This window comes from Pongo pygmaeus, chromosome 6, assembly GCF_028885625.2.
Source record: "Pongo pygmaeus isolate AG05252 chromosome 6, NHGRI_mPonPyg2-v2.0_pri, whole genome shotgun sequence".
In the NCBI taxonomy this organism is placed as follows: domain Eukaryota; kingdom Metazoa; phylum Chordata; class Mammalia; order Primates; family Hominidae; genus Pongo; species Pongo pygmaeus.
In genome coordinates, this window is record NC_072379.2 from 138,301,689 (window position 1) to 138,325,538 (window position 23,850).

The following is a 23,850-nucleotide window of genomic DNA, read 5'->3' on the forward strand; positions in this document are numbered from 1 at the left end:
ACTATATTGTGTATTTATTATCAGGAGCATTTTTTTTCCCTAAAGATAAGGCAGGGTATCAGCCTAAGGAGACGATAGGAAAGAAAAAAATCGTTTAAAAACTTAAAAAGACAATAAAATTGTAAAAATTTTTCTAAAAAGAAAAAATAAAAAGGCAGGATCATCAAAGCAGCTTCTTTTCCCACGAAGTAGGCACGCCACATGTTTTTACCTTTTCTTACCTTCGAATCCTATCGCCCTTTTTTTCTTCTTTCTTTACAGACTAGAAGTCTGTGGGCTGTTTTGTTTGGCATGCAGTACCTTTAAAGTATTCATTAGTGGCCAATATTTAGAAGGAAAGCTATAGCATTAAAACAGATTTCCAGGGTTTCCTGAAAAAAAAAAAAAGTTTTTTAAAGGATTTGCTTTCCTAAAATGGCAACAATCAGTGGAGGTGAGTAATGGCTGCCCCCTGGACAGGTGGGCTAGGTGCTGTCCAGTTCACTAGGTTTCCAACCAAGCCAGCTTTACTCATTAATGAACAATTGATGTTCCATTTGTTTGTCATTACTGCTCAGTAGCTTATGTCTCCTAGCCATTGGGGCCAGACAGTGCCAATCCCTTTAGGAGCTTCAGACTAAGCTGTTATGACTATGCTACCAAGGAATAAGCCTGGTGAAGAAACAGGCTTTTCTGTTAGGCACAGGGCTTTCGGAGCTGAACAATTTCCCAGTCTGATGGAAGAGACTGACAACTACAGTATGGAGTAGTGGTCATGTACGTACATTAAGAGTTATTTATGATGAGTAAATAAAGGGAGCAACAGGGGACCAGAGGAGGTGAAATGAATAATTTTCACCTTGCCGTATTGACCTCAAGGGCCTAGAGAAGCGTCTAACTTAGACTTCTGGAGTAAGCTGAAGCCCAAAGGGTAAAGAGGCATATTAACACAAACGGTTAAGTTTCAGGCAGAGGCAATATCAGGTAAGGTGTGTGGTGGGGAAGAGACAATGAAAGTGGAGATACCTGGAGCAGAGGGTGACAAGAAGCGAAAAGTGAGAGATGAAGATTAAGGTACAAGCGAGGATCAATTTATGTCGTCTGAACTTTATCTTAGGGACAATGGGAAGCCCGTGATACTATAAGTAAGGGTAAGTTTACTGGGACTCCGAATTGATTTGTTCAAGTTATACATAGGAACGGAACCAAAAAATGAACTGCTAATTTTTAAAATTAATTCCTAATCAATGTACTATTACTTCCCCGCTGTCCCGTGTTTATCGCTGACCCACCAATTCAAAGGACACGGCACATGTTTCTTTTTTTTTGAGATGGAGTTTCGCTCCTGTTGCCCAGGCTGGAGTGCAATGGCATGATCTCGGCTCACTGCAACCTCCGACTCCAGGGTTCAGGCAATTCTCCTGCCTCAGCCTCCCGAGTAGCTGGGATTACAGGCATGCGCCACCACGCCCGGCTAATTCTGTATTTTTACTAGAGACAGGGTTTCTCCGTGTTGGTCAGGCTGGTTTCAAACCCCCGACCTAAAATGATCGGCCCGCCTAGGCCCCCCAAAGTACTGGTATTACAGGCGTGAGCCACCGCGCCCGGCCTGCGGAAATGGCCTCAACGCTTCAACCGGAAGCAGAAACTGACCGCAGCAGGCGCCATCTAACGGCTGCTGGAGCAAAGCTACTGCCGGAAAGTCGCAACACCGGAAAAGGTCCGGCTGCTTCCGGTAAAAACCCAATAGAGCAGACGTTCAGAGGGCGAGTCTCGAAGATACGGCCAATTTGCCCAGCGCTCTGTGCTCCGCGACGAGGCATGCCCGCTTTTGCGCAGGCGCGAGAACTACGGCGCAGGCGCGGAGACTATTGCGCAGGCAAGTGCGTACGCAGAAGCGTGCGCGCGCCCGTTCAACGTCCGGAGCATCGGTCCAGTTTCGAGGGTAAAGCCTTTGGCGCAGTGATGTGGACTTTTGTTCTCTAACTACAACTCCCAGCATACGTCACCCCTCACGTGGGCGCTAGGTGTGGTTTCGTGGGATAGGGTAAGGCAAGAATGAAATTACGATGACGTACCAAAGAAGAAAATAGTTGAATATGTTGTGTGAGCGCGTGGTTCACAGAAGCCCCAGTGGCCTAATGGATAAGGCATTGGCCTCCTAAGCCAGGGATTGTGGGTTCGAGTCCCATCTGGGGTGGCGTGAGATTTTTTTTTTTTTTTTTTTTTTGGCCTTTTCTCCTTTTCCTTTTCTAAACAAAGCAAAATATGCCAACTCTTTTTTTTTTTTTTTTTAAATGGGAAGTGTGTGCTTTTACTAGCTGGTGGGCTGCAATTTTCGAGAATCTGCACACTCCCATGTCCTTTCTCTGAGCCGCAGGTCCCCTGGGATTTGGGAAGACGTCAATACGTTGAATTTTGATATCCCTTCTATAAATCATTTAAAAATGTCTTCTCAGCGTGTTCCATATCAAATCCACACCCACACCCCCCGCCGGGCCCACTTCTCCCGAGACTCAGCGGTTGGTCGGCTAACGGGCATCTTCAATGACGCAGTGAAGAAAACCCCTGTTTCCCCAAACCCTTGTTCTGGGTTAGAGGTCCTGGTACCGTCAGTTAACAGTCGGGTTTCGTTTGCTTTTGTTAGGGCGCCCCTGGGCCTTCGATTAATAAGGCTCGGTACAACGGACAAGTGAGCGGTTCCACTGCTCGTCAGTCGATAGGGGGAGTCGGTAGTCGGTCCGACCGTACCATTAGGCGCCTGGGCGGGAGGAGGGGTTTTGCAGGGTCGTAGGACGCCGTCGGGCACCAGGCTCGGAGAAGGACAGGAAAATGGCGGCCTTAGGGTCGCCGGCGCACACTTTTCGAGGACTTCTGCGGGAGTTGCGCTACGTGAGCGCGGCCACCGGCCGACCCTATCGCGACACCGCGGCCTATCGGTACCTTGTGAAGGCTTTCCGTGCACATCGGGTACGGGAGCCCTGTCCCGGGTGCTCTACGTGCTGGGGAGGGAGGAAGAGCCGGGTCTGGGCTAGGGTGGGGAGCACGGTGTTTAATTGCTGCATTTCTGAGGCCAACCCTCCCACGGAGCCCTGGTTCTGACCAAACCAACCCAGGCCCTAGGCTCCATGCTCTGGCATAAACTCGGGGACCAAAGGACCGGCGGGGGCGCAGAGTCGCTCTGGGGACGTCAGCCTGTCCCGCAGAGGGGCGGACCGGTCCCGAAGGATTTCATTGGCTGGTCTGTTGCCTCTGCGGAGGGTAATCAGGAAAGTGGAATGGAGGGAATGCTGGGGATAAAAGAATGAAGATGGAGTTGAAGGTTGTACTGTCGCTAGACTTAAAGCCACAGCATCTGGCCAACAATTTCCTCACCCGTCCCCTAGAAAAGTTATTCTAAGAAGCATTTCTTTTTGAGGCGGAAAAGAACAACTGGGCTTTAGGGAAGGAAACTTGCTGCCCTTGAGCAATGTGGGGAAAGGGAGAACGATCAACTGTCGAATTTCTGAGCCATGGACGTCAGAATGTAAAATCTTAGAACTCAAATTCACCTGGTTTTTAAAAGGTGGCAACGTTAGGGGCTGTACTAGGAACCTGGTCTAAACAGGAAGAATCAGATGCACATGGGTTCTGTCCTTTAAGAAGCTTGCTGCCCACCTGAGGAGCCATACAGTAAAGTACTTAGGATAAATAAGTGCTCAAGGTGTAGACAACAGGAGCTGGGGTATAAAGAAGGGGTAGTTAGGGAAGGTTTTCTGGAGGAAATTAATCAGGGACCTGAAGGCTAATATGGAGTTAGCAAGTAAATTGGGGTTAGGGTCCAGGTTTAAAAGCTACACAATTGAAAGCCCAAGGGGAGAAAAATTGCCAATTGAGAGTGGTTTAGCCCTAGGGTGTGGTGGGTGAAGTGGAGGTAGATGAAGTGGTAGGCCGAACAGGAATTTAAACTTTATTGTAAGTGTAATGGGAAGCCATTCTAAGATTGCGATCGCCTCCCAGGTTCAAGTGATTCTCCTGCCTCAGCCTCCCGAGTAGTACAGGCAGGGGACATGCGACACCATGCCCGGCTAATTTTGTATTTTTAGTGGAGACGGGGTTTCTCCATGTTGGTTAGGCTGGTCTTGAACTCCTGACCTCAGGTGATCCGCCTGCCTCGGCCTCCCAAGGTGTTGTGATTACAGGCGTGAACTACCAAACCTGGCCCCATTCTAAGATTTTTAAGGAGGTGACATGATTATAGTTGTACCTTATGGGGATAACATTATTACCCTTGAGAGAGACTTGGTAATGGTTCTGAAATTCATGGTACATTCTGGAAATACCACTCTGGAATGCACTTGAGCATGGGGGAAATGGTTTCTATTTCCTTCAGGCCCACAGCTAACTGAATAACCATCCCATTTTCTCTATCCTTTCCCTCTGGAGAAGGGATTCTATTAGGGAGAAACCTCCCCTTTCTCCACAGGGAAAATACAGTGTTCTATTTCATTTGGTCTCTTTCGGGTTCTTGTGATCTATTTACTGTTTCCTGTCTATTGCTGACCCTTTTGTCCTCATGATTCAGGCTCAACCGAATCAAGAGCAGTAATCTATCCTATATTAACCTAGAATTCCCATGTCAAATTCCACAAATTTGGGCTTATATATTAATAGAAATGGATGCTATGATTTGTTAATGCTTGACATTGGTGTTTTCTCATAAAATTTAAATTACTAAAAAGTTAAATTTGTATTAAAGCAGATTAATTCTGTTTTTAAACAGCTAATGAACGTTGCTTTCAACATGATCTGCAGATCCTAAAACCCACATTCTAACAGCATGGGCAACATAGTGTAGTGAGACTTGCTCTCCAAAAAATTTGAAAATTATCCAGACGTGATGGCCCATCCTCTAGTTCCAGCTAATTGGGAAGCTGAGGTGAGAGTATCACTTAAGCCCAAGAAGTCGATCAAGGCTGCAGTGAGCCATGTTCATACCACTGCTCTCCAGCATAGGCCACGGAGCGAGACCCTGTCTCAAAAACCAAGAAGCCACACACAATCTAGTTTTCAGATTCTAACACTAGATATTCAAATAGAGAAAGGGGATTAGGCCAGGAGCGGTGGCTCATGCCTGTAATCCCAGCACTCTGGGAGGAGGCGGCAGGTGGATCGCTTGTGCCCAGGAGTTCAAGACCAGCTTGGGCAACATGGTGAAACCCTGTTTCTATAAAAAATACAAAAATTAGCCGGATATGGTGGCGTGCGTCTGTAGTCCCAGCTACTTGCGGGGCTGAGGCAGGAGGATCACTTGAGCTGGGGAGATCGACAGCCATGTTCATGCCATTGCACTCCAGCCTGGGCAACAAAGTGAGACCCTGTCTCAAAAAAAAAAAAAAAAAGGTTGGTGGGGGGTGGATTATGTAGGCAGTGGTGCCCAGATTTATCCACACTTGGACATGGCTCCTTTAGTCCCTCAGAGCTACGCACACATCCCCATCTCACCTTTCCTGCCCTTTCTCAGGGCCTTGAATACAGAACTAGTCAAAGAGGGTGCAGTGAATCTCAAAAGTTAAGTATGATGAAGAAAAAAGGTTTGGAGTCATTTGGGGACTTTGGAATGGATATGGAATTTCTAGCTTCTGAAAGTCATGAGTCCATATTTTTCAAGATGGATAAGCAAATTGTGAGAGCGAGAATAGCCATTCCTCAGTAACTGTGGGGATTGGTTCCAGGACACCCCCCGCCCCCACTCAGGAATACCAAAATCCATGGATGCTCAAGTCCCTGACATAAAATGCTGTAGTATTTGCAGTATAACCTATGCACATCCTCCTGTATACTGTGTCATCTCTAGATTATAATACCTTATGCAGTGTAAATGCTATGTAAATAGTTGTTATACTACATTGTTTAGGGAATAATGACAAAACATATGTTTGGTAAGACATGATCATCCTTTTATTTTTTTCTGAGTATTTTTGATCAGAAGTTGATTGAATCCAAAGATGCAGAACCCATGGATATGGAGGGCCAATTGTAATAAGTAATATGAACATAAGCATACTACTTTTATACATGAAACCTTCATTTGTCACTATTTAGCACAAAGCTGTCATTTTTCAGACAAAAGTTTTCAATTTTCTTTCTTTTTTTTTTGGTTGAGATGGAGTCTCCTTCTGTTGCCCAGACTGGAGTGCAGTGGCCCGATCTTGGCTCACTGCAAGCTCCGCCTCCTGGGTTCACGCCATTCTCCCGCCTCAGCCTCCCGAGTAGTTGGTACTACAGGCACCCGCCACCACGCCCGGCTAATTTTGTTTTGTTTTGTTTTGTTTTTTTTTTTTGTATTTTTAGTAGAGACAGGGTTTCACCATGTTAGCCAGGATGGTCTCGATCCCCTGACCTCGTGATCTGCCTGCCTCGGCTGCCCAAAGTGCTGGGATTACAGGCATGAGCCACCACACCTGGCCAAGTTTTCAATTTTCATTGTAATGAAAGGTATACGCCACATTAATCAAAGTCACAGAAATATAAATAAAGCAGTCCTTTATTTGCTTGAAAGGGAGAAAGTTCTACATAATATTCTTTAGGTGACATTAATGATCAGTGACCTAATTATAATGTCCATATCTACCATTAACCAACCTCTGAGCATCTCTGGACTTTAGTTTCCTCATCTGTAAAATTAAGGAATTGCAACTAGATGACTTCTTGCAGTACTGACTGAATACGGGGACATTCAATGCAACTCTTTTTAAAAATCCGAACTAGAGGTCAGCTTTACTAATAATTATAGAGTGCCTCTATAGATGTATTAAGTAGACATGTATATACATACATGTCTGTATTTCCTCTGTGCAATTTACTTTCACTCTAGTGAATGCTTATTTATTAAATCTTTCTCTGTGGACCTGTGTCTGTAGCTGGGTTAAGAATTTCTGACTTGGTGCTTCTCTAGGTCACCAGTGAAAAGTTGTGCAGAGCCCAACATGAGCTTCATTTCCAAGCTGCCACCTATCTCTGCCTCCTGCGTAGCATCCGGGAACATGTGGCCCTACATCAGGAATTTCATGGCAAGGGTGAGCGCTCAATGGAGGAGTCTGCTGGCTTGGTGGGTCTCAAGTTGCCCCGTCAGCCTGGAGGGAAGGGCTGGGAGCCATGAACATGGAGAATATCCTTGGATGCTGCATTCACAGGAGAACTGAATAATTTCTATCAATATGTATCATTAAATTTTTTTTAAGTTTAAGTTTTTTCTCTGTAATTTTGTTTACTAGTTCTTAGGGGAATTAACTGGACGTTTCATCTTTACTCTCAGTGAATTTACTGAACTTTTTGCACTAGACTGATGTTGTTTTTCTACTTAAAAAAATTTTTTTTTTTTTTTTTTAAATTTTAAAAGTAGTACAAGCCTTGGCCAGGCACGGTGGCTCACGCCTGTAATCTCAGCACTTTGGGAGGCCAAGGCAGGCGGATCACCTGAGGTCAGGAGTTTGAGACCAGCCTGATCAACATGGAAAAACCCCGTCTCTACTAAAAATACAAAATTAGCCGGGCGTGGTGGCACATGCCTGTAATCCCAGCTACTCAGGAGGCTGGGACAGGAGAATCGCTTGAACCCGGGAGGTGGAGGTTGCGGTGAGCTGAGATTGCGCCATGGCACTCACTCCAGCCTGGGCAACAAGAGCAAAACTCCGTCTCAAAAAAAAAAAAAAAAAAGTAGTACAAGCCTTTTGTTTAAGGAATTAAAATGTTATAAACATAAAATAAAATAAACCCTCTTTTCCTTTGTCCTCCTCCCTTGTCCCCATTACCAGCTGGTCACTATTACTAACAGTTTGATGTGCATCTTTCCAGATATTTCCTATACGTATACAAATATACATACGTATTTAAAAATACATAAATTTGATGTGTTACAGTCCTGGCAGGAAATAGGTGGCACACTCAAATAGGGTCAGTGAGGAGAGTTAAAGGGATACATAAAGATGTGGGCGAATTAAGGTCGAGTTGGTGAAGCTCTTAGGGGTTCTCAATAGTAGAGAGGACTTTTTATATTTTATTTTTAATTGGGCAGCCCCCGAACCAGAATAGATTACGAGAGACTCTCTAGTGGAGAGTTCTAACCTCCCTAGGCCTGACCAATGCAGGCCCTTAGTCTGAGGAACATGGCCACAGCTCAGCTATAACCCACAGAGAGGGATGGATGAGTACATAGACATCTCTTTCTGTCTCCTAATCTTGTCAAATTGTTCCTCCTCTTGAACTCCCTATCTGGGCAAATAGCTCCACCATGCACTTGCTAACCAAGACAGAAACTTGGGCTTCATTTGGTATTCGTCTCTCCTTATTTTTCACAATTATTCAGCAATTTCAGCTTCTGCAATAGCTCTAATAACCTCCTCCTGTCTGTCTCCACTGCCTCTGTCCTAGTTCAAGCACTGAGAATCTTTTGGCTGAACCAATAAAATAGTCTCCTAAAGGGTCCCTTTGCTTCTTATATCCTTATTTCCTCAAAAATCATTCTCTTTCTGTGAATTGCCAACACTTATTTACCTTTGGCTCCTTTATGGTATATGTCAGTTTCTTCTGGTAGATAGATAACCTCTTTTCTCCTTGACTGTGTCTCATTCATCTTTGCAGTTTCCAAAGCACCTTCCACAGTGACTTACACATTGCATGTATTAAATGTTTTTGAATACATAACTTAGCTCCACTCGGAGAGGTACAATCTCAACAGAACTATTCATAAAGCAATTCAAGCCGGGCGTGGTGGCTCACGCCTGTAATCCCAGGACTTTGGGAAGCTGAAGAGGGCGGATCAGCTGAGGTTGGGAGTTCCAGACAAGCCTGACCAACATGGAGAAACCTCATCTCTACTAAAAATACAGAATTAGCTGGGCATGGTGGCGCATGCCTGTAATCCCAGCTACTCAGGAGGCTGAGGCAGGAGAATCACTTGAACCCAGGAGGCGGAGGTTGCAGTGAGCCAAGATTGCACCATTGCACTCCAGCCTGGGCAACAAGAATGAAACTCCGTCTCAAAAAAAAAGGGCAATTCAAAACACCATCTCTTCTAAGAGGTTAACATTAAAATAATAGTATTAATAGGTCAAACAAGCATTTATTTGACTGAATGTATTAAAAAAAGAAATGTTTAACATACCTTTTCTGTTTTGTTTTGAGACTGGGTCTCACTGTGTTGCCCAGGCTGGAATACAGTGGAGTAATGCAACCTCTGCCTCCCGGGTTCAAGTGATTCTTCTGCTTTAGCCTCCTGAGTGGCTGGGACTGCAGGCGTCTGCCACCACACCCAGCTCATTTTTGTATTTTTAGTAGAGATGGGGTTTCAGCATGTTGGCCAGGCTGGTCTCGAACTCCTGACCTCAAGTGATTGCCCACCTGGGCCTCTCAAAATGTTGGGATTATAGGTGTGAGCCACCATGCCCAGCTGACATATGTTTATTTGTTCTCTGTTTTATTTCATGGATGCAGGTTTGTTATTAATACTGATATTTTACTTTGGTAAGAGTGAAGAAAGCAAAAGGGTGAGGATAGGTTAATGTTTTGATTTCCTTTGCTGTTACCATATTGAATACATACAATAATATAATAATATGTACATTATAATATACAATATTATATACAATAATATATAATAATATTTTTCCTTTTTTTTTTTTTTAATAGAGATGGGGGTCTCACTGTGTTGCCCAGGTTGGTCTTGAACTCGTGGGCTCAAGTGATCCTCCCACCTAGGACTCCCAAAGTGCTGGGATTATAGGCATGAGCCACAATGTCTGGCCATTATTTTTCAAGAAAGAGATTTGAGGCAGAATTGTCTAATGGTAACAAATATTACAGTTTTGAAGTCATACAGATTTAGATTGTTAAAAAATAAATATTTAGGCCAGGCATGGTGGGTCATGCCTGTAATCCCAGCACTTTGAGCGGCCGAGGCAGGTGGATCACGAGGTCGAGAGATTGAGACCATCCTGGCCAACATGGTGAAACCCTGTCTCTACTAAAAGTACAAAAATTAGCTGGACGTAGTGGTGTGCGCCTGTAGTCCCAGTTACTCTGGAGGCGGAGACAGGAGAATTGCTTGAACCTGGGAGGCAGAGGTTGCAGTGAGCCAAGATCACACCACTGCACTCAAGCCTAGTGACAGAGCGAGACTCCGTCTCAAAAAAAAAAAGAAATATTTATATTATGATTCTACTTTTATAATTTACCAGATGTGTGATCTTGGGCAGGTTAGTTGACCTGTGCTTTTTCCTTCTTTTATTCAAAGGGAAGGCCAACAAAGTTGTTGTAATAAATGAGAAGAATGTTTATATAAAACACTTAGGGCTGGGCGTGGTGGCTCACGCCTGTAATCCCAGCACTTTGGGAGGCTGAGACAGGTAGATCACTTGAGGTCAGGAGATTGAGACCATTCTGGCCAACATAGTGAAACCCGTTTGTACTAAAAATAGAAAAAACTAGCAAGACGTTGTAGCACACGCAAGTAATCCCAGCTACCTTGGAGGGTGAGGCACAAGAATTGTTTGAACCCGGGAGGCGGAGGTTGCAGTGAGCTGAGATGGCGCCACTGCATTCCAGCCTGGGCGACAGAGCAAGACTGTGTCTTGGAAACAAACCAACAAGCAAACAAAAGTCAAACACTTGCATGGTGCATAATGAGTGTTCAACAAAGAGAAAATCTTACTGTTTTTATCTTTCTACTTTATTCTCATTCCTTTTATCATGAACCCTTTTCTAAGCCCTACTGCCATCAGTCTTCAGAAGTGTATACGTATTATGTTATTTTGGTTTAAATAATTTGCTCAGGCCATTTCTGTTCACATATAACCAACCTGTAACTCCTATTCATAGTCGCACCATCAATAATCAGCTGAAGTCAGTGTTAGAAAGAATTGATTCTAGAACACAAACTATATTGGCAGTAAACTCTCTATACTGGAAGGTCCCAGCCTGGGAATCCTGAGGTTTTGGTTACTAGTCTAGTGATAAGTGATAAAGCACTAGTGATAAGTGCTTTACTTCATTTTGCTGTCTCTTGCTCACCTCCTTTAATGTCCACTGCTCCCCACCTCTGGATTTCCCTTTAGTAGTACTTAAATATGCTTAAGACTTTTCCTTCTAAAAACTACTCTGCCTCTATCTCAAATGCTTTTTCAGCTACTACCTGCTGTTCCTCTTCACAAATGAATTAATGTATTTAAAGACTTGAATGAATTATATTCACTTGCTGTATTTTTGAAACTTCTAAAATAAGTTGTATCAAGGTAAATTTACATATAAATATACCCATTTTAGGTGTACAGGTCAATGAATTTTGACAAATGAATACATCTGTGTCATAAATATCCCAGGAAAGCTATGCAACATTTCCATCACCCCAAAAGGTTATCTTGTGCCCTTTTGCAGTCAATTCTCCTTCCCCACACCTGGTCTTGGCAACCACTGACCTGCTTGTTGTCACTATAGATTTGGCTTTTCCAGTATTTTATCCAAATGCAGCCACACAGTATGCACTCTTTTGAGGCAGCTTGTTTTGTTGAGCATACTGATTTTGAGCCTTAACCTTATCTTTTTTTTTTTGAGATGGAGTCTCGCTCTGTCGCCCAGGCTGGAGCGCAGTGGCGCAATCTCTGCTCACTGCAAGCTCCGCCTCCTGTGTTCACACCATTCTGCCTCAGCCTCCTGAGTAGCTGGGACTACAGGCGCCTGCCACTATGCCCGGCTAATTTTTTGTATTTTTAGTACAGACGGGGTTTCACCGTGTTAGCCAGGATGGTCTCAATCTCCTTACTTCATGATCCACCCACCTGGACCTCCCAAAGTGCTAGGATTACAGGCGTGAGCCACCGCGCCCAGCCACCTTATCTTGTTAGTAATCCATGTTGTTGTTATGTATCCATTTTCTGCATTTTTCACCACTTACTCATACTCAATGCACTGCAGTCTGGTTTCCGCCTCTCTACTACCACCAAAACTGCAACCCAGAGGTACAGATGACCTTCAGGACACCAAACCCAGTGGATCTTATTTATTTTTTATCTTGTTTGTTGTCTAGGGAGCATTTGACACTATGGGCAATTCCCTGCTTTTCCCTTGGCTTTGATGACACCACATTTTTCTTCTTTTTTTTTTGAGATGGAGTCTCGCCCAGTTGCCAGGCTGGAGTGCAGTGGTGCGATCTTGGCTCACTGCAACCTCTGCCTTCTGGGTTCAAGTGATTCTCCTGCCTCAGCCTCCTGAGTAGCTGGGATTACAGGCGCCCGCCACGATGCCTGGCTAATTTTGTATTTTTAGTAGAGATGGGGTTTCACCATGTTGGCCAGGCTGGTCTCCAACTTCTGACCTCGTGATTTGCCTGCCTTGGCCTCCCAAAGTGCTGAGATTACATGTGTGAGCCACTGCACCCGGCCCACATTCTTCTGTTTTTTTCTTACTCTAGTCATTTTTCAGTTTCATGTTCTGTGTATCCCTTACATGTTGGGTATTCCTCAGGGTCCAGACCAAGGTCCTTAAGTCACACCCTACATGGTTTCCCCTGAGTGATCACCTCCACTTCCATGACTTCAATTATTCTCAAAATGCTGATAACTCCAGTTCAGGCTCCTCTGGCATGCTGAAGACCTGTATGTCCAGCGGCCTGGCAGATGACACCTCTTAGATAACTCAGATATCTCAAATTCAATGTGTGCAAAATGGAACCTCCTCATCTTCCCCTACAAATCTCTCCTGGTATTCCCTATTAGTTCAATGACACTTTCACTCAGTCCCTGAAGCCAGAAATCTAAGTTATTCTTTACTGCTTTCTCTCCTTCATATCTTCAGTTAAACAATCACTAAATCAGATTTTACCTCCTAATAACCCTTCAATTTTTATTGCTGCTATCCTAGTGTAGACCTCTTACATCTCTTCCCTTAACCACTGCCCTCCCTAATTGGTTCCTTTTACCTCCAACTGTGCTCTCTTCAAGTCCATTTTCCCCTATGCAACACAGATCTGATCCTGTCACTCTACTCAGAACCCTTCAAAGAAAGACTTTAACAAGAACCTCCAGGGCCTGGCCCTTGCCAGACCTCTTCAGCTTCATCTCTATTCTCTGTGTTTGACAGTCCAGCTAGAACTGAATACAGAAATTCAGTTATTGAGAGCCATGGTCTTGATTTCAACATTTTGCTGTTCCTTATACAGGGAAAGCTCTTCTTCCAGTCATACTCCTCTTCAATAGCTCTTTCCTATTCATTCTTCAGGATTTCAGGTTAAATTTTACTCTCTCTTTTCTTCAACAAGGATTTATGAATGCCTACTACATGGGTGATACTGCCTTAGCTACCCTTACCTTTTCACTCTTAAACGTGTGGGGAGGTGGCTCCTGTTTGTAATCCCAGCACAGTGGGAGGCCTGGATGGGAGGACTGCTTGAGGTCAGAAGTTTGAGACCAGCCCGAGCAACATAATGAGACCCTGTCTCTAGAAAAAATGTAAAAATTAGCCAGGTGTGGTGGCATGCCCTCATATTCCCAGCTATTCAGGAGGCTGAGGTAGGAAGATCAGTTGAGCCCAGGAATTAGAGGCTGCAGTGAGCTATGATCATAGCCACTGCTCTCCAGCCTGGGCGACAGAGAAAGACCATCTCTAAAAAAGAAAAAAAGCCAGGCATGGTGGTCCACACCTTTAATCCCAGCACTTTGGGAGGCTGAGGCAGGAGGATGGCTTGGGGCCAGGAGTTTGTGACCAGCTTGGGCAACATAAGGAGACACCTTCTCTACAAAAATAAAAATAAAAAAATTAGCTAGGCATGGTGGCACATGCCTGTAATCCTAGCTGCTCAGAACACTGAGGTAGAAGGATCCCTTGAGCCTGGGAGGTTGAGACTGCAGCAGTGAGCCATGTTTGTGCCACTGCACTCACCCGGGTGACAGAGCAAGACCCCATCTCAAAGATATAAATTATTTTAAAAAGTTTCTTTCAAGCAATATAGTTTGTATGCTTACTGATTTTAATTCCCCTGTCTTGAATAAACCAATTAACTAGCTCTTTTGGTTTAGGTTTGGCTCTTGTCATTTCTCCTCTCCACAAGCTTCAGATATTAATACATTTTCACTAGAACTGAGGATGTTTCTGGCTATAAAGTATTGAGTTCCTTGTCTGGTTAAGTGTTAAACATACAAATATGAACATGTGATAAGAACAAGATGTTCACATACTAGGATTATGTGGTGGGAAAAGAAATCTGTGTTGCTCTGAACTAAAGGCAGGCTAATCCAAGGCAGTCTGTAAAGTAAGTTTTAATTTATCCAACTAAAAGATAGTAATTTTCAAAAAATTTGAATTTTAAAATCTACATTAATAGGCACCGGCTGGGTGCGGTGGCTCATGCTTGCAATCCCAGCACTTTGGGAGGCTGAGGCAGGCAGATCACCTGAGGTCAGGAGTTCGAGACTGGCCTGGCCAACATGGTGAAACCCTGTCTTTACTAAAAATAAAAAAATTAGCTGGGCTTGGTGCCGGGCACCTGTAATCCCACCTACTTGGTAGGCTGAGGCAGGAGAATCGCTTAAACCTGGGAGGCAGAGGACAGCAGTGAGCCGAGATCCCACCACTGTACTTCAGCCTGGGTGACAAGAGCAAGACTGTCTCAAAAATTAATAGGCACCATGTTTATAAAATTTGATTGTATGTACTGACGCCCCAAGTAAAACTGCAGTATTAATTTGTATGATATAGCCTTTATTTACCATATTTAGTTCATAAATTACAATAAATTGAAGAGTTGTCTGTTCTGGACAGCTAGCAAAACATGTTACTTGTACCTATTCTGTTTTAATTACCTAGTTTTAAATATATAGTTTAATCCTACTTTGTATTATTTTCTGTTTCCGTCTGAGACCTTGTTCCTGGAAGAGGAATGGTTATCATTGCTAAAATGTAGACATACAGAGATTTTTTTTTTTTCATATGCTAAGATGAATACATGGTTACTACACTTAAAAATTTTGCCTTGGGAGGCCGAGGCGGGTAGATCACGCGCGGTCAGAGACCATCCTGGCCAACATGGTGAAACCCCATCTCTACTAAAAATAGAAAAATTAGCCGGGCGTGGTGGCAGGCTCCTGTAGTCCCAGCTACTCGGAAGGCTGAGGCAGGAGAATCACTTGAACCCGGGAGGTGGAGGTTGCAATGAGCCTAGATTGCGCCACTGCACTCCAGCCTGGTGACAGAGCAAGACTCCGTCTCAAAAAAAAAAAAAAAAAATTGAAGGCCAGGCACGGTGGCTCACGCCTGTAATCCCAGCACTTTGAGAGGTCGAGGCAGGCGGATTGCCTGAGCTCGGGAGTTCAAAACCAGCCTGGGCAACATGGCGAAACCCCATCTCTACTAAAAATACAAAAAATTAGCTGGGCGTGGTGACTGGCACTTGTAATCCCAGCTACTCAGGAGGCTGAGGCAGGAGAATTGCTTGAACCTGGGAGGCAGGGGTTGCAGTGAGCCGAGATCACGCCACTGCACTCCAGCCTGGGCAATAGAGACTCGGTCTTAGAAAAAAAAAAAAATGAAAAAATTTACAAACAGGAGAACAAACTTCCAATTCTGTTAATGGCAGTCTAGGTAATTTGGAGTGACCCTTCTGTTGAAGACAATTGAAAAAAACGTCAAAAGTTTTTTAAATTCTTGAAATCATTAAAGAGCTAATAAAACTAGTGGTGAAATGCTGGGTCAGAATATAGGAGAAAACAACCAAGACAAGTAGTGTAGCACACAAAGACACATTGTTGGCATGATGGCATTTGTCAATTTATTTATTTTTGAAGCAGAGTCTCTCTCTGTCACCCAGGCTGGAGTGCAGTGGCGCGATCTTGGCTCATAGCAACCTCCGCCTCCCGGGTTCAAGCAGTTCCCCTGCCTCAGCCTCCAGAGTAGCTGGGATTACAGGCACGCGCCACCACAACTGGCTAATTTTTTTATTTTTAGTAGAAATGGGGTTTTGCCATGTTGGCCAGGCTGGTCTCAAACTCCTCACCTCAAGTTATCCACTGGCCTTGGCCTCCCAAAGTGCTGGGATGAGCCACTATACCCTGCCAGCATTTGTCAATTTAGTAGAAATAGCTTCAGTATTGAAACTGAGCTGCACTTTGAGTGAGCTGTAGGACTGAGAGAAAAAAAGTTTAGGCTCACAAAGGTAGGGGCTCTAATAAATCACACCCACTTTAAGCTAGGACCCTGAAATTCAATCCCAAACGTGAATTGGAAGTAAATAAAACAAAACAAAACAAAAATTCTTGCCTGACTTTTTTTTTTTTTTTGAGACAGGGTCTTGCTCTGTTGTCCAGGCTGGAGTGCAGTAGTAAGGTCATGGCGGATTGCAGTCTTGACCACATGGGGCTCAAGCGAGCCTCTTGCCTCAGGCTTCTGAGTAGCTGGGATTACTGGCGCACAACATGCTCTGCTCATTTTTATTTTTGTGCTTTTTGTAGAGACAGGGTTTCTCCATGTTGCCCAGGCTGGTCTCAAACTCCTGGCCTCAAGTGATTCTCCTGCGTGGATCTCCCAAAGTGTGGGGATTACAGGTGTGAGCCATGGTGCCCACCCAGCCTCCTTGCCAGACTTTCCACCCAGATTTTTGTTGTTTGTTGGTCAAGAGAAAATGAGGCCTTGAACCTGTATTATGGTGGTTCCTGACTAGTAATCTCTTCAATTACCTAACAAAGTAAAATAAAAATCCTCTCTGGAGGAAGACAGGATTATATCCTATACTTAGGGCTTATATTATTTCTATACATTTTTTTTTTTTTTTTTTACAAATACATGTTTAGCACACAAAGAAAACCAGGCACACAAGAAAAGACTTCATATGTGAGAACCAACACGAACAACAGACCACAAAAAACCTTAAGATACTAGAATTGGCCAACTCAGATTACACAACAATTGTTCACTAAGGTCAAAGAAGCAGCCAAGTTTGGAAATTTCATCAGGGAACCAGAAACTATAAAATGATATTATAGGTTTGATAAAGAACCTAATACAAATTCTAGAACTGAAAAAGAATTCAACTGATGGATTTAACAACAAATTAGATACAGCTCTATAGTGACATTAATGAACTATAAAATTTGTCAGAAAAAGGCATCAGCTTTGAAAGACCAAGGTAAAAAGTGCAAGACTGAGAGTAAAGAGATAGGATACAGTGAAAACTACCTAATATGCATGTATCTAAATGTCCAGAAGTTGATGAGAGAGGCAATATCTGAGGAGGTAAGAGCTAAGAATTTCCTAAATTGACAAAAGATGTTAGTTAATGGATTCTCAATGAATGAATGAATGAAAGCTCATTGTTCAATGAGTCCATAATGGCATGATAAAGTAGCCAGCTATCTTTAAAAGAGTGAAAAACAGAACTGACTTCTTAGGAGCAGTGGAGGGTAAAAGGTCAAGTAGAATGTATGTGCCCAAAGAAAATAACCACTAGGCGTGGTGGCTCACACCTGTAATTCAGCACTTCAGGAGGCTGAGGTGGGCAGATTGCTTGAGCCCAGGAGTTTGAGACCAGCCTAGGGAGACCTTGTCTCTACAAGAAAAATTTTAAAAATTAGCTCAGTGTGGTGGTGCATACCTGCAGTCCCAGCTGCTTGGGAGGCTGAGGTGGGAGGATCACTTGAGCCCGGGAAGCCAAGGCTGCAGTGAGCCAAGGCGAGATCTCGCCACTGCACTCCAGCCTGGGTGACAGAGCAAGACCCTATCTCAAAAAAAAAAAAAAAAAAAAAAAAAAAAAAAGAACCTCCAACCTAGGATTTAGCTGATAAAAATATCCATCTAGAATTTAAAGCAAAATAAAGATCTTTTTAGATAAACAAAATGGGAGCGTTCCCCCAACTAGCCGACCAACACAAAAGCAAACCCTGAAGCAAGGTAGGCAAACTTTATAGTCAGGCCGGGCACAGTGGCTCACCCCGGTAATCCCAGCACTTTGGGAAGCCGAGGCAGGTGGATCACTTAAGGTCAGGAGTTTGGGACCAGCCTGGCCAACATGGTGAAAACCTGTCTTAAAAAAAGGTCAGATAGTAAATATTTGAGTCTTGTAGGCCATACAGTATGGGATCCCTCACAAACCACTCAACTCTATTGTGGGGCAAAAGCAACCATAACAATATGTAAATGAACGAGCCTGGCAGTATTTGAATGAAACTTTATTCACAAAAATAGGCCGTGGGCTGCATTTGGCCTGTGGACCGTAGCTTGCTGACTCCCGTGCTAAAGGATAAACTTCAGACAAAAGGGAAATGATCCCAGATGGACAGGCAGAGATTTCCGAAGGAATGAAGAGCAAAATAAGTGGTAAATAAAGAACACTGATTATATAAAACTTGGTTTTAAAAAATAAGAGAACTAAAAGACCTGGTAACAAGAGCATATAACTTGGGATGAGAGTAAATGGAGCTAGTGTTCTAGGTTCCTTGTATTACCTCTCTTGGGGGAGGGGGGTATAAAGGTATTGATTAAATTAGACTTTGATACCTTAAGGATACACATTATAACTTCTAGGGTAATCACTGAAAGAATAAAAATATAATAAAATGAAACTTTCATACTACTAGAGTGGAAAAAATTGGAATGATTAAAAATCAGGCAAGAAAGGAGAGAAAAACATGAAATAGGTGAGACAAATAGACAAAAATAAGAGTTTTAGACATGAATATAAATCATCAGTGCTTCCAAGAGTGAACATCACTTAATTCACTCCTCAATTTTGATCATTATGTATTGTATAGACTATTTTTAAGCCCCAATTATATGCTGTTTATAAGACATCTAAAATATAAACAAGAACTCAAATCTCTTCAACAAAACATAATTATTCGTTTTAGTGTATTTCCCTAAATACATTGTTTTTCAGGGTCAGATCACATTGTGTACATAATAGTGTATCCCTCTAAGACATTAATTTGCACATTTTTCTATTATTGTAAATCAGTTCGCAAAGGATATCCTAGTATTTTGGAGTTTGGAATTCAGAGTTCTCTGAATAACTGAAGAGAAGCTATTTTGTCTATTACTAAAGATAATGTGATTCAAAAGAAATTTTTTTTTTTTTTTTGAGACGGAGTCTCACACTCACCAGGGCTGGAGTGCAGTGGCGCGATCTCGGCTCACTGCAACCTCCGCCTCCTGGGTTCAAGCGGTTCTCCTGCTTCAGCCTCCGGTGTAGCTGGGACTACAGGCGTGTGCCACCACGCCCGGCTCATTTTTTCTCTCTTTAGTAGAGACAGGGTTTCACCATGTTGGCAGGCTGGTCTCAAACTCCTGACCTCGTGATTCGTCCGCCTTGGCCTCCCAAAGTGCTGGGATTACAGGTGTGAGCCACCGCGTCCAGCCTCAAAAATTTTCATTGGCCCAATACGGATTTATTTTTGAGATAGTCTTGCTCTGTACCCAGGCTGGAGTGCAGTGGCATAATCTCAGCTTACTGCAACCTCCACTTCTCGGGTTCAAGTGATTCTCCTGCCTCAGCCTCCGAGTAGCTGGGATTACAGGCGCGCGCATCCACGCCCGGCTAATTTTTGTAATTTTAGTAGAGATGGAATTTCACCATGTTGGCCAGGCTGGTCTCGAACTCCTGACCTCAAGATGATCCGCCCGCCTCTGCCTCCCAAAGTGCTGGGATTACAGGCATGAGCCATCGCTCCCAGCCGCAATATACATTTAAAGGAATTCTGGGACTATTACTACTATTCATGTTTTTTATTGATCTGCTAGTAACAGTTCCAAGGCGATGAATATACAGTGCTAATGGAACACAAATCTCTATTATTTCCTTTCAAAGTATCCAGGAAGTGCCTGTCTTCTTAAACATTTGATTTTATTAACTCATTCATTTTTCTTACAGTTTTAAATTTCTTTTTAGGCGATGAATATACAGTGTTAATGGAACACAAATCTCTATTATGTCCTTTCAAAGTATCTAGAAAGTGCCTGTCTTCTTAAACATTTGATTTTATTAACTCATTCATTTTTCTTACAGTTTTAAATTTCTTTTTAAGCAACCTTTCTTCCTACTTAAGGAATTAATTTTTTTTTTTTAGACGAAGTCTCGCTCTGTCACGCAGGTTGCAGTGCAGTGGCGTCATCTCGGCTCACTGCAACCTTCGTCTCCCGGGTTCAAACGATTCTCCTGCCTCAGCCTCCCGAGTAGCTGGGGAGGCGCCCACCACCACGCCTGGCTAATTTTTATATTTTTCGTAGAGACAGGATTTCACCATGTTGGCCAGGCTGATCTTGAACTCCTGACCTCGGGCAATCCGCCGCCCTTGGCCTCCCAAAGTGCTGGGTTTACAGGCGTGAGCCACCGCGCCCGGCAAGGAATTAATATTTTACTAAAACAGTTTTTAGAAACACCAGGGAAAGGCTCTGGGCTAAGTATTTTATTTCAGTTTGTTCTCACAGCCACGCCATAGGAGACGTGTGACCACCTCCACCAACCCTACGAGGGGTAGAACTAAAGCCAAGGCCCCAGTCACAGGCCGGGCTTCAGAATCCAGGCTTCCCTGCGGCCAGCGCCGCTAGCTCCCTGCTCCCCGAGATCGCCTCCCCAGTAGCTCAGAAAACGCTGAGTTTTTGTGGTTTCACATTCAGACTAAGCCGCCCACGACCTTGTAGGTAAAGATGAATCCGAATGGGTCAGCGCGTCTGTTTCCTAGGGTACTGCTTTGGGGCGCTTTCTCCTGAAGTCGACACTTCCCAGCCGAGGAGACTTAAAGCTCCACGCAGCGGAAGGAACGCGGCCCCGGCGGCGGCGAGACAGGGCTGCTCCCGGCCGGGAAAGGCGCACGAGAACCAGGACGCGTCCACGCTACTCGGGGCGGGCGTTCGCCCCGAGCACGCCCACCTCAGACGCCAAGGAGGCTGACCGCAGTCGGGTCGACGATGGGCATGGTCTCTACTTACTTTCCGCCCAGGCTAAGCCTCTAGCGCATTTTGCTAATTTGGGTCTGAATCGCCATCACCGCGGGCAGCGCAGCCTTAACCCCCAGCTCTACAGCCGGGAGGGAATGTAAGATTTGGCGCCTCGGGGCGGATCCGCCTTGCACAGTCAGTTAAGGAACCAGAGTATCGCGAGATCCGGGGTAAAGGGGCGGGAGGAGCACGTGTGCACGCGCCCAGAGCCGTTAGGGTGGAACTCCACTCGGGCGGGGCGGGCGGAGCGATACAGCTAGACGCCAGTTGGTGGAGCCCCGCGGGAAACGACTGAGCGCGAGGAGCGTGCGCGCTCCCGTCGTGGCGACGGTGGCGGCGAGCGGCGTCAGAGCTTGAGGGGGGGTTGACGGCTTCTGGCGGGTGGCGGTGTTGAAGGCGAGAGCTTGCTTGGCCCGTGTCGCTTCTGTCCCAAGAATCGGACGGAGAGTGAGGGCACGAGGGTCGCTGTCGGGGGCTGTCGTCTTCCACGTACACGTCGTCGTGAGGCGCGCAGTCCGGACTCTCCCGCAACCCCTCCGGCTCCCTTTCCGCACGCCTCGAGGCGGCGGCGGCCACCGAGACAGCAGCGCACCTTTCCCCACCCCTTCCCCTTATCCCCAAGCCCAAAAGGGCCCGGTCTGCGCCCCACCCCCGCCCGTCCGCTACGCCGCCGCCGCCATGTCGGCGCAGGCCCAGATGCGCGCGATGCTGGACCAGTTGATGGGCACCTCCCGGGACGGTAAGTCTCTGCCAGGGCCCTGGGGGTGGGGGAGGGGACGGGGACGGCGAAGGGAAAGGGTTCCGAGGGCGCACCTGGGCGCGCGCGTATGGCTGAGTAAGGGGCTCCCAGATTGGTAACATGAGGTCCCCGTCCCCCGTCCCATCCAATCAGGGCTTGGCAGGCGGGCACGGGGGGCGGTGACCATGCGGATTGGCGGGAACTGCTGCCAATGGGGTGAGGCGGGGCCTGGAGGCAGAAAGGAGAGTTTGTGCTTTTAATGTTGACTTGGGTGAGACGGGAGAGCCCGCGTCTCTGTTGCGTGGTTGGGGGGCCAGTTTTGTCGCTGGTTAGGTACCTGCGGAAAGCTAAGGCCTCCATCCCCGATCTAATTCCTTAACCCAGAGCTTTGGGATCATCCCTCGCCGCCGTCCTCCAGAGTACCTAGAGAGAAGCTTCCCCCTCCTCTTCCTGGGTCAGGAGGAAACCTTTATTACTAACCCAGTCTCAGAGATACACCCTCGAGCCCCACAGAAACAACCATTTTTATGGAAAATCTGACCCAAACCATGGTTTCTTAAGTGGGTGTGTTTGGCCCCATTTTGTGGGAAGGAACATGTTGTGGCCTGTTTTTCCGAGAGACCTCCATTTTGTTAGACAATTTAATAGAGGCTTTGTTCAGCAAATATTGACAAATGTTGCATGTCCCTAATAGAACGATTTTGAAAATTTGGTACCCAGTGAAGTAGAATAGAGGAGAACAAAGATCCTTTCAGGCGCTTAGTTTAGAATCTGTATAGAGAGTCCTTAATTGCTGGATTATCCTTTGTCGTAAAGAGAATTTCTAAATAAAATGGTGAAATGCTGTTGCTTTTTTGGTGATGATAGTTAGTAATGTACTCTCAAATTCAACTTAAATACATTCAAATATGTAGGAAAGGTCTAGTTCATTACTTTCTTAACACAGCAAAATCCTTGGTAGTTTTTATGTGTTGCTTCTTTAGGCAGATAGTTTCTTAGCCACTTAGGAAATGCTTTTTTTCTTGAGAAGTTATTTAAGTGTATTGATTTAAGAGAAAAGGCACATCTTAAATTTAGTTTTTAAGTTACTCTTTTAATTTACATGAGTGCTTTACAGCAAAATAGGAGTAAATTTTTAAAAACTATTGCATTCAAATCTTTCAGCAGCGCATAGAGTGGCTTTTCAGTGTTCACATTTTCAGTTTTAATAAAAACCCATATTGGGAACTTTTATTTGTAGAATATATAGACAAATAGGTGTAGATGGCAAACCTACTTGGGGTTGTGTAGAGAGGAAAGATTGGGAAGGAAATGTGTTTTGTATGGAAAGTTAACATTAACTTAAAATGCCACTGGAGAAACTTTTTAACTGTTATCATTTCTCACGTTTAGATAAGAATGGTTACTTTATCACTGCAGCATGTCTTAACATTCCTCCTTTTCCAACATGAGAGAGGGTATTGGGAACGGGCTTCATTGGATCCTAGCTAATAGAATAACTAATCTGTGTAATAAAATTAAAGAAGTTATTTAAGACTTGCTTTACATGATCCTTTAAATCCTTGATGGATACCATTTTTGGGATCTTCTTCATGGATTGGATTTCTTAGTTTTACTGGGAGGGTAGTTGGATCAAGGTAAACCATCTCCTGATAAGTTTCTGAATTAGGCAGCCCGTCTAGCATTGCAAAGCTAAATTTAAATATATATATTTCTGTGTGTGTAGTCAGCAGAAACATGGATTTCTTAAAATCTGCTTTGTGTATTTTTTTATGTGTCTGTTACTGGATTTTTTTTTTTTAACCTTCAGACTTAGAGGATTTATGATCGAACTCATATTTACGAGTCCACAGTATTGTTTAGCTGAAATGACTGGATTTTCACTGCTGTATTGGGTTAGAAGTAAAAAATATACTACTTTCAAGGGAAAATAATTGAGTGGAGTTTTTTTTAGATATCAAAATTCTATATATGCAAAATAAGAATTAGAACATTCTTTTTTTTCTTACCATTTAATGAGTTTATATATATCATTTTATGATTCAGGACTTTTAATAATTAGGATTGTTCTTTTTTAGCATACAGTCAACTTCAAGTTACCCAGGGATAGGGGAACATGGAAACGTCCCCTGAATAACACCATGTAATTTGAAACCATTTAATGGGAAGCCTTGTATTGG

General features: G+C 44.3%; 2 protein-coding genes and 1 non-coding gene across 5 annotated transcripts in view; all 3 read left to right on the forward strand.

The window, feature by feature from the left end:
- On the forward strand, window positions 1-7,207 carry FMC1 (formation of mitochondrial complex V assembly factor 1 homolog). Of its 2 annotated transcripts, none has more exons than XM_054496791.2 (2): window positions 1-1,924; window positions 6,917-7,109. In XM_054496791.2, the coding sequence occupies exons 1-2, from the start codon at window positions 1,597-1,599 to the stop codon at window positions 6,925-6,927; spliced, it is 339 nt and encodes a 112-aa protein (XP_054352766.1). In that variant the 5' UTR covers window positions 1-1,596; the 3' UTR covers window positions 6,928-7,109. The 2 variants fall into 2 exon arrangements, with proteins under 2 accessions (XP_054352766.1, XP_054352765.1); XM_054496790.2 differs by lacking the exon at window positions 1-1,924 and adding an exon at window positions 2,215-2,949 and having other exon boundaries at window positions 6,917-7,207.
- TRNAR-CCU (transfer RNA arginine (anticodon CCU)) lies at window positions 2,107-2,179 on the forward strand. The gene has a single exon. It is a non-coding gene; the product is annotated as a tRNA-Arg (tRNA).
- A 9,248-nt stretch (window positions 7,208-16,455) lies between the features above and the next one.
- The window catches only part of LUC7L2 (LUC7 like 2, pre-mRNA splicing factor), a 68,853-nt gene continuing 61,458 nt past the window's right edge, over window positions 16,456-23,850 (forward strand). For both annotated transcript variants that reach the window (XM_054496781.2, XM_054496787.2), the window contains exon 1: window positions 16,456-21,670. In XM_054496781.2, the coding sequence (XP_054352756.1) occupies window positions 21,610-21,670 (61 nt within the window). In that variant the 5' untranslated portion in view covers window positions 16,456-21,609. The remainder of the gene's footprint in view (window positions 21,671-23,850) is intronic.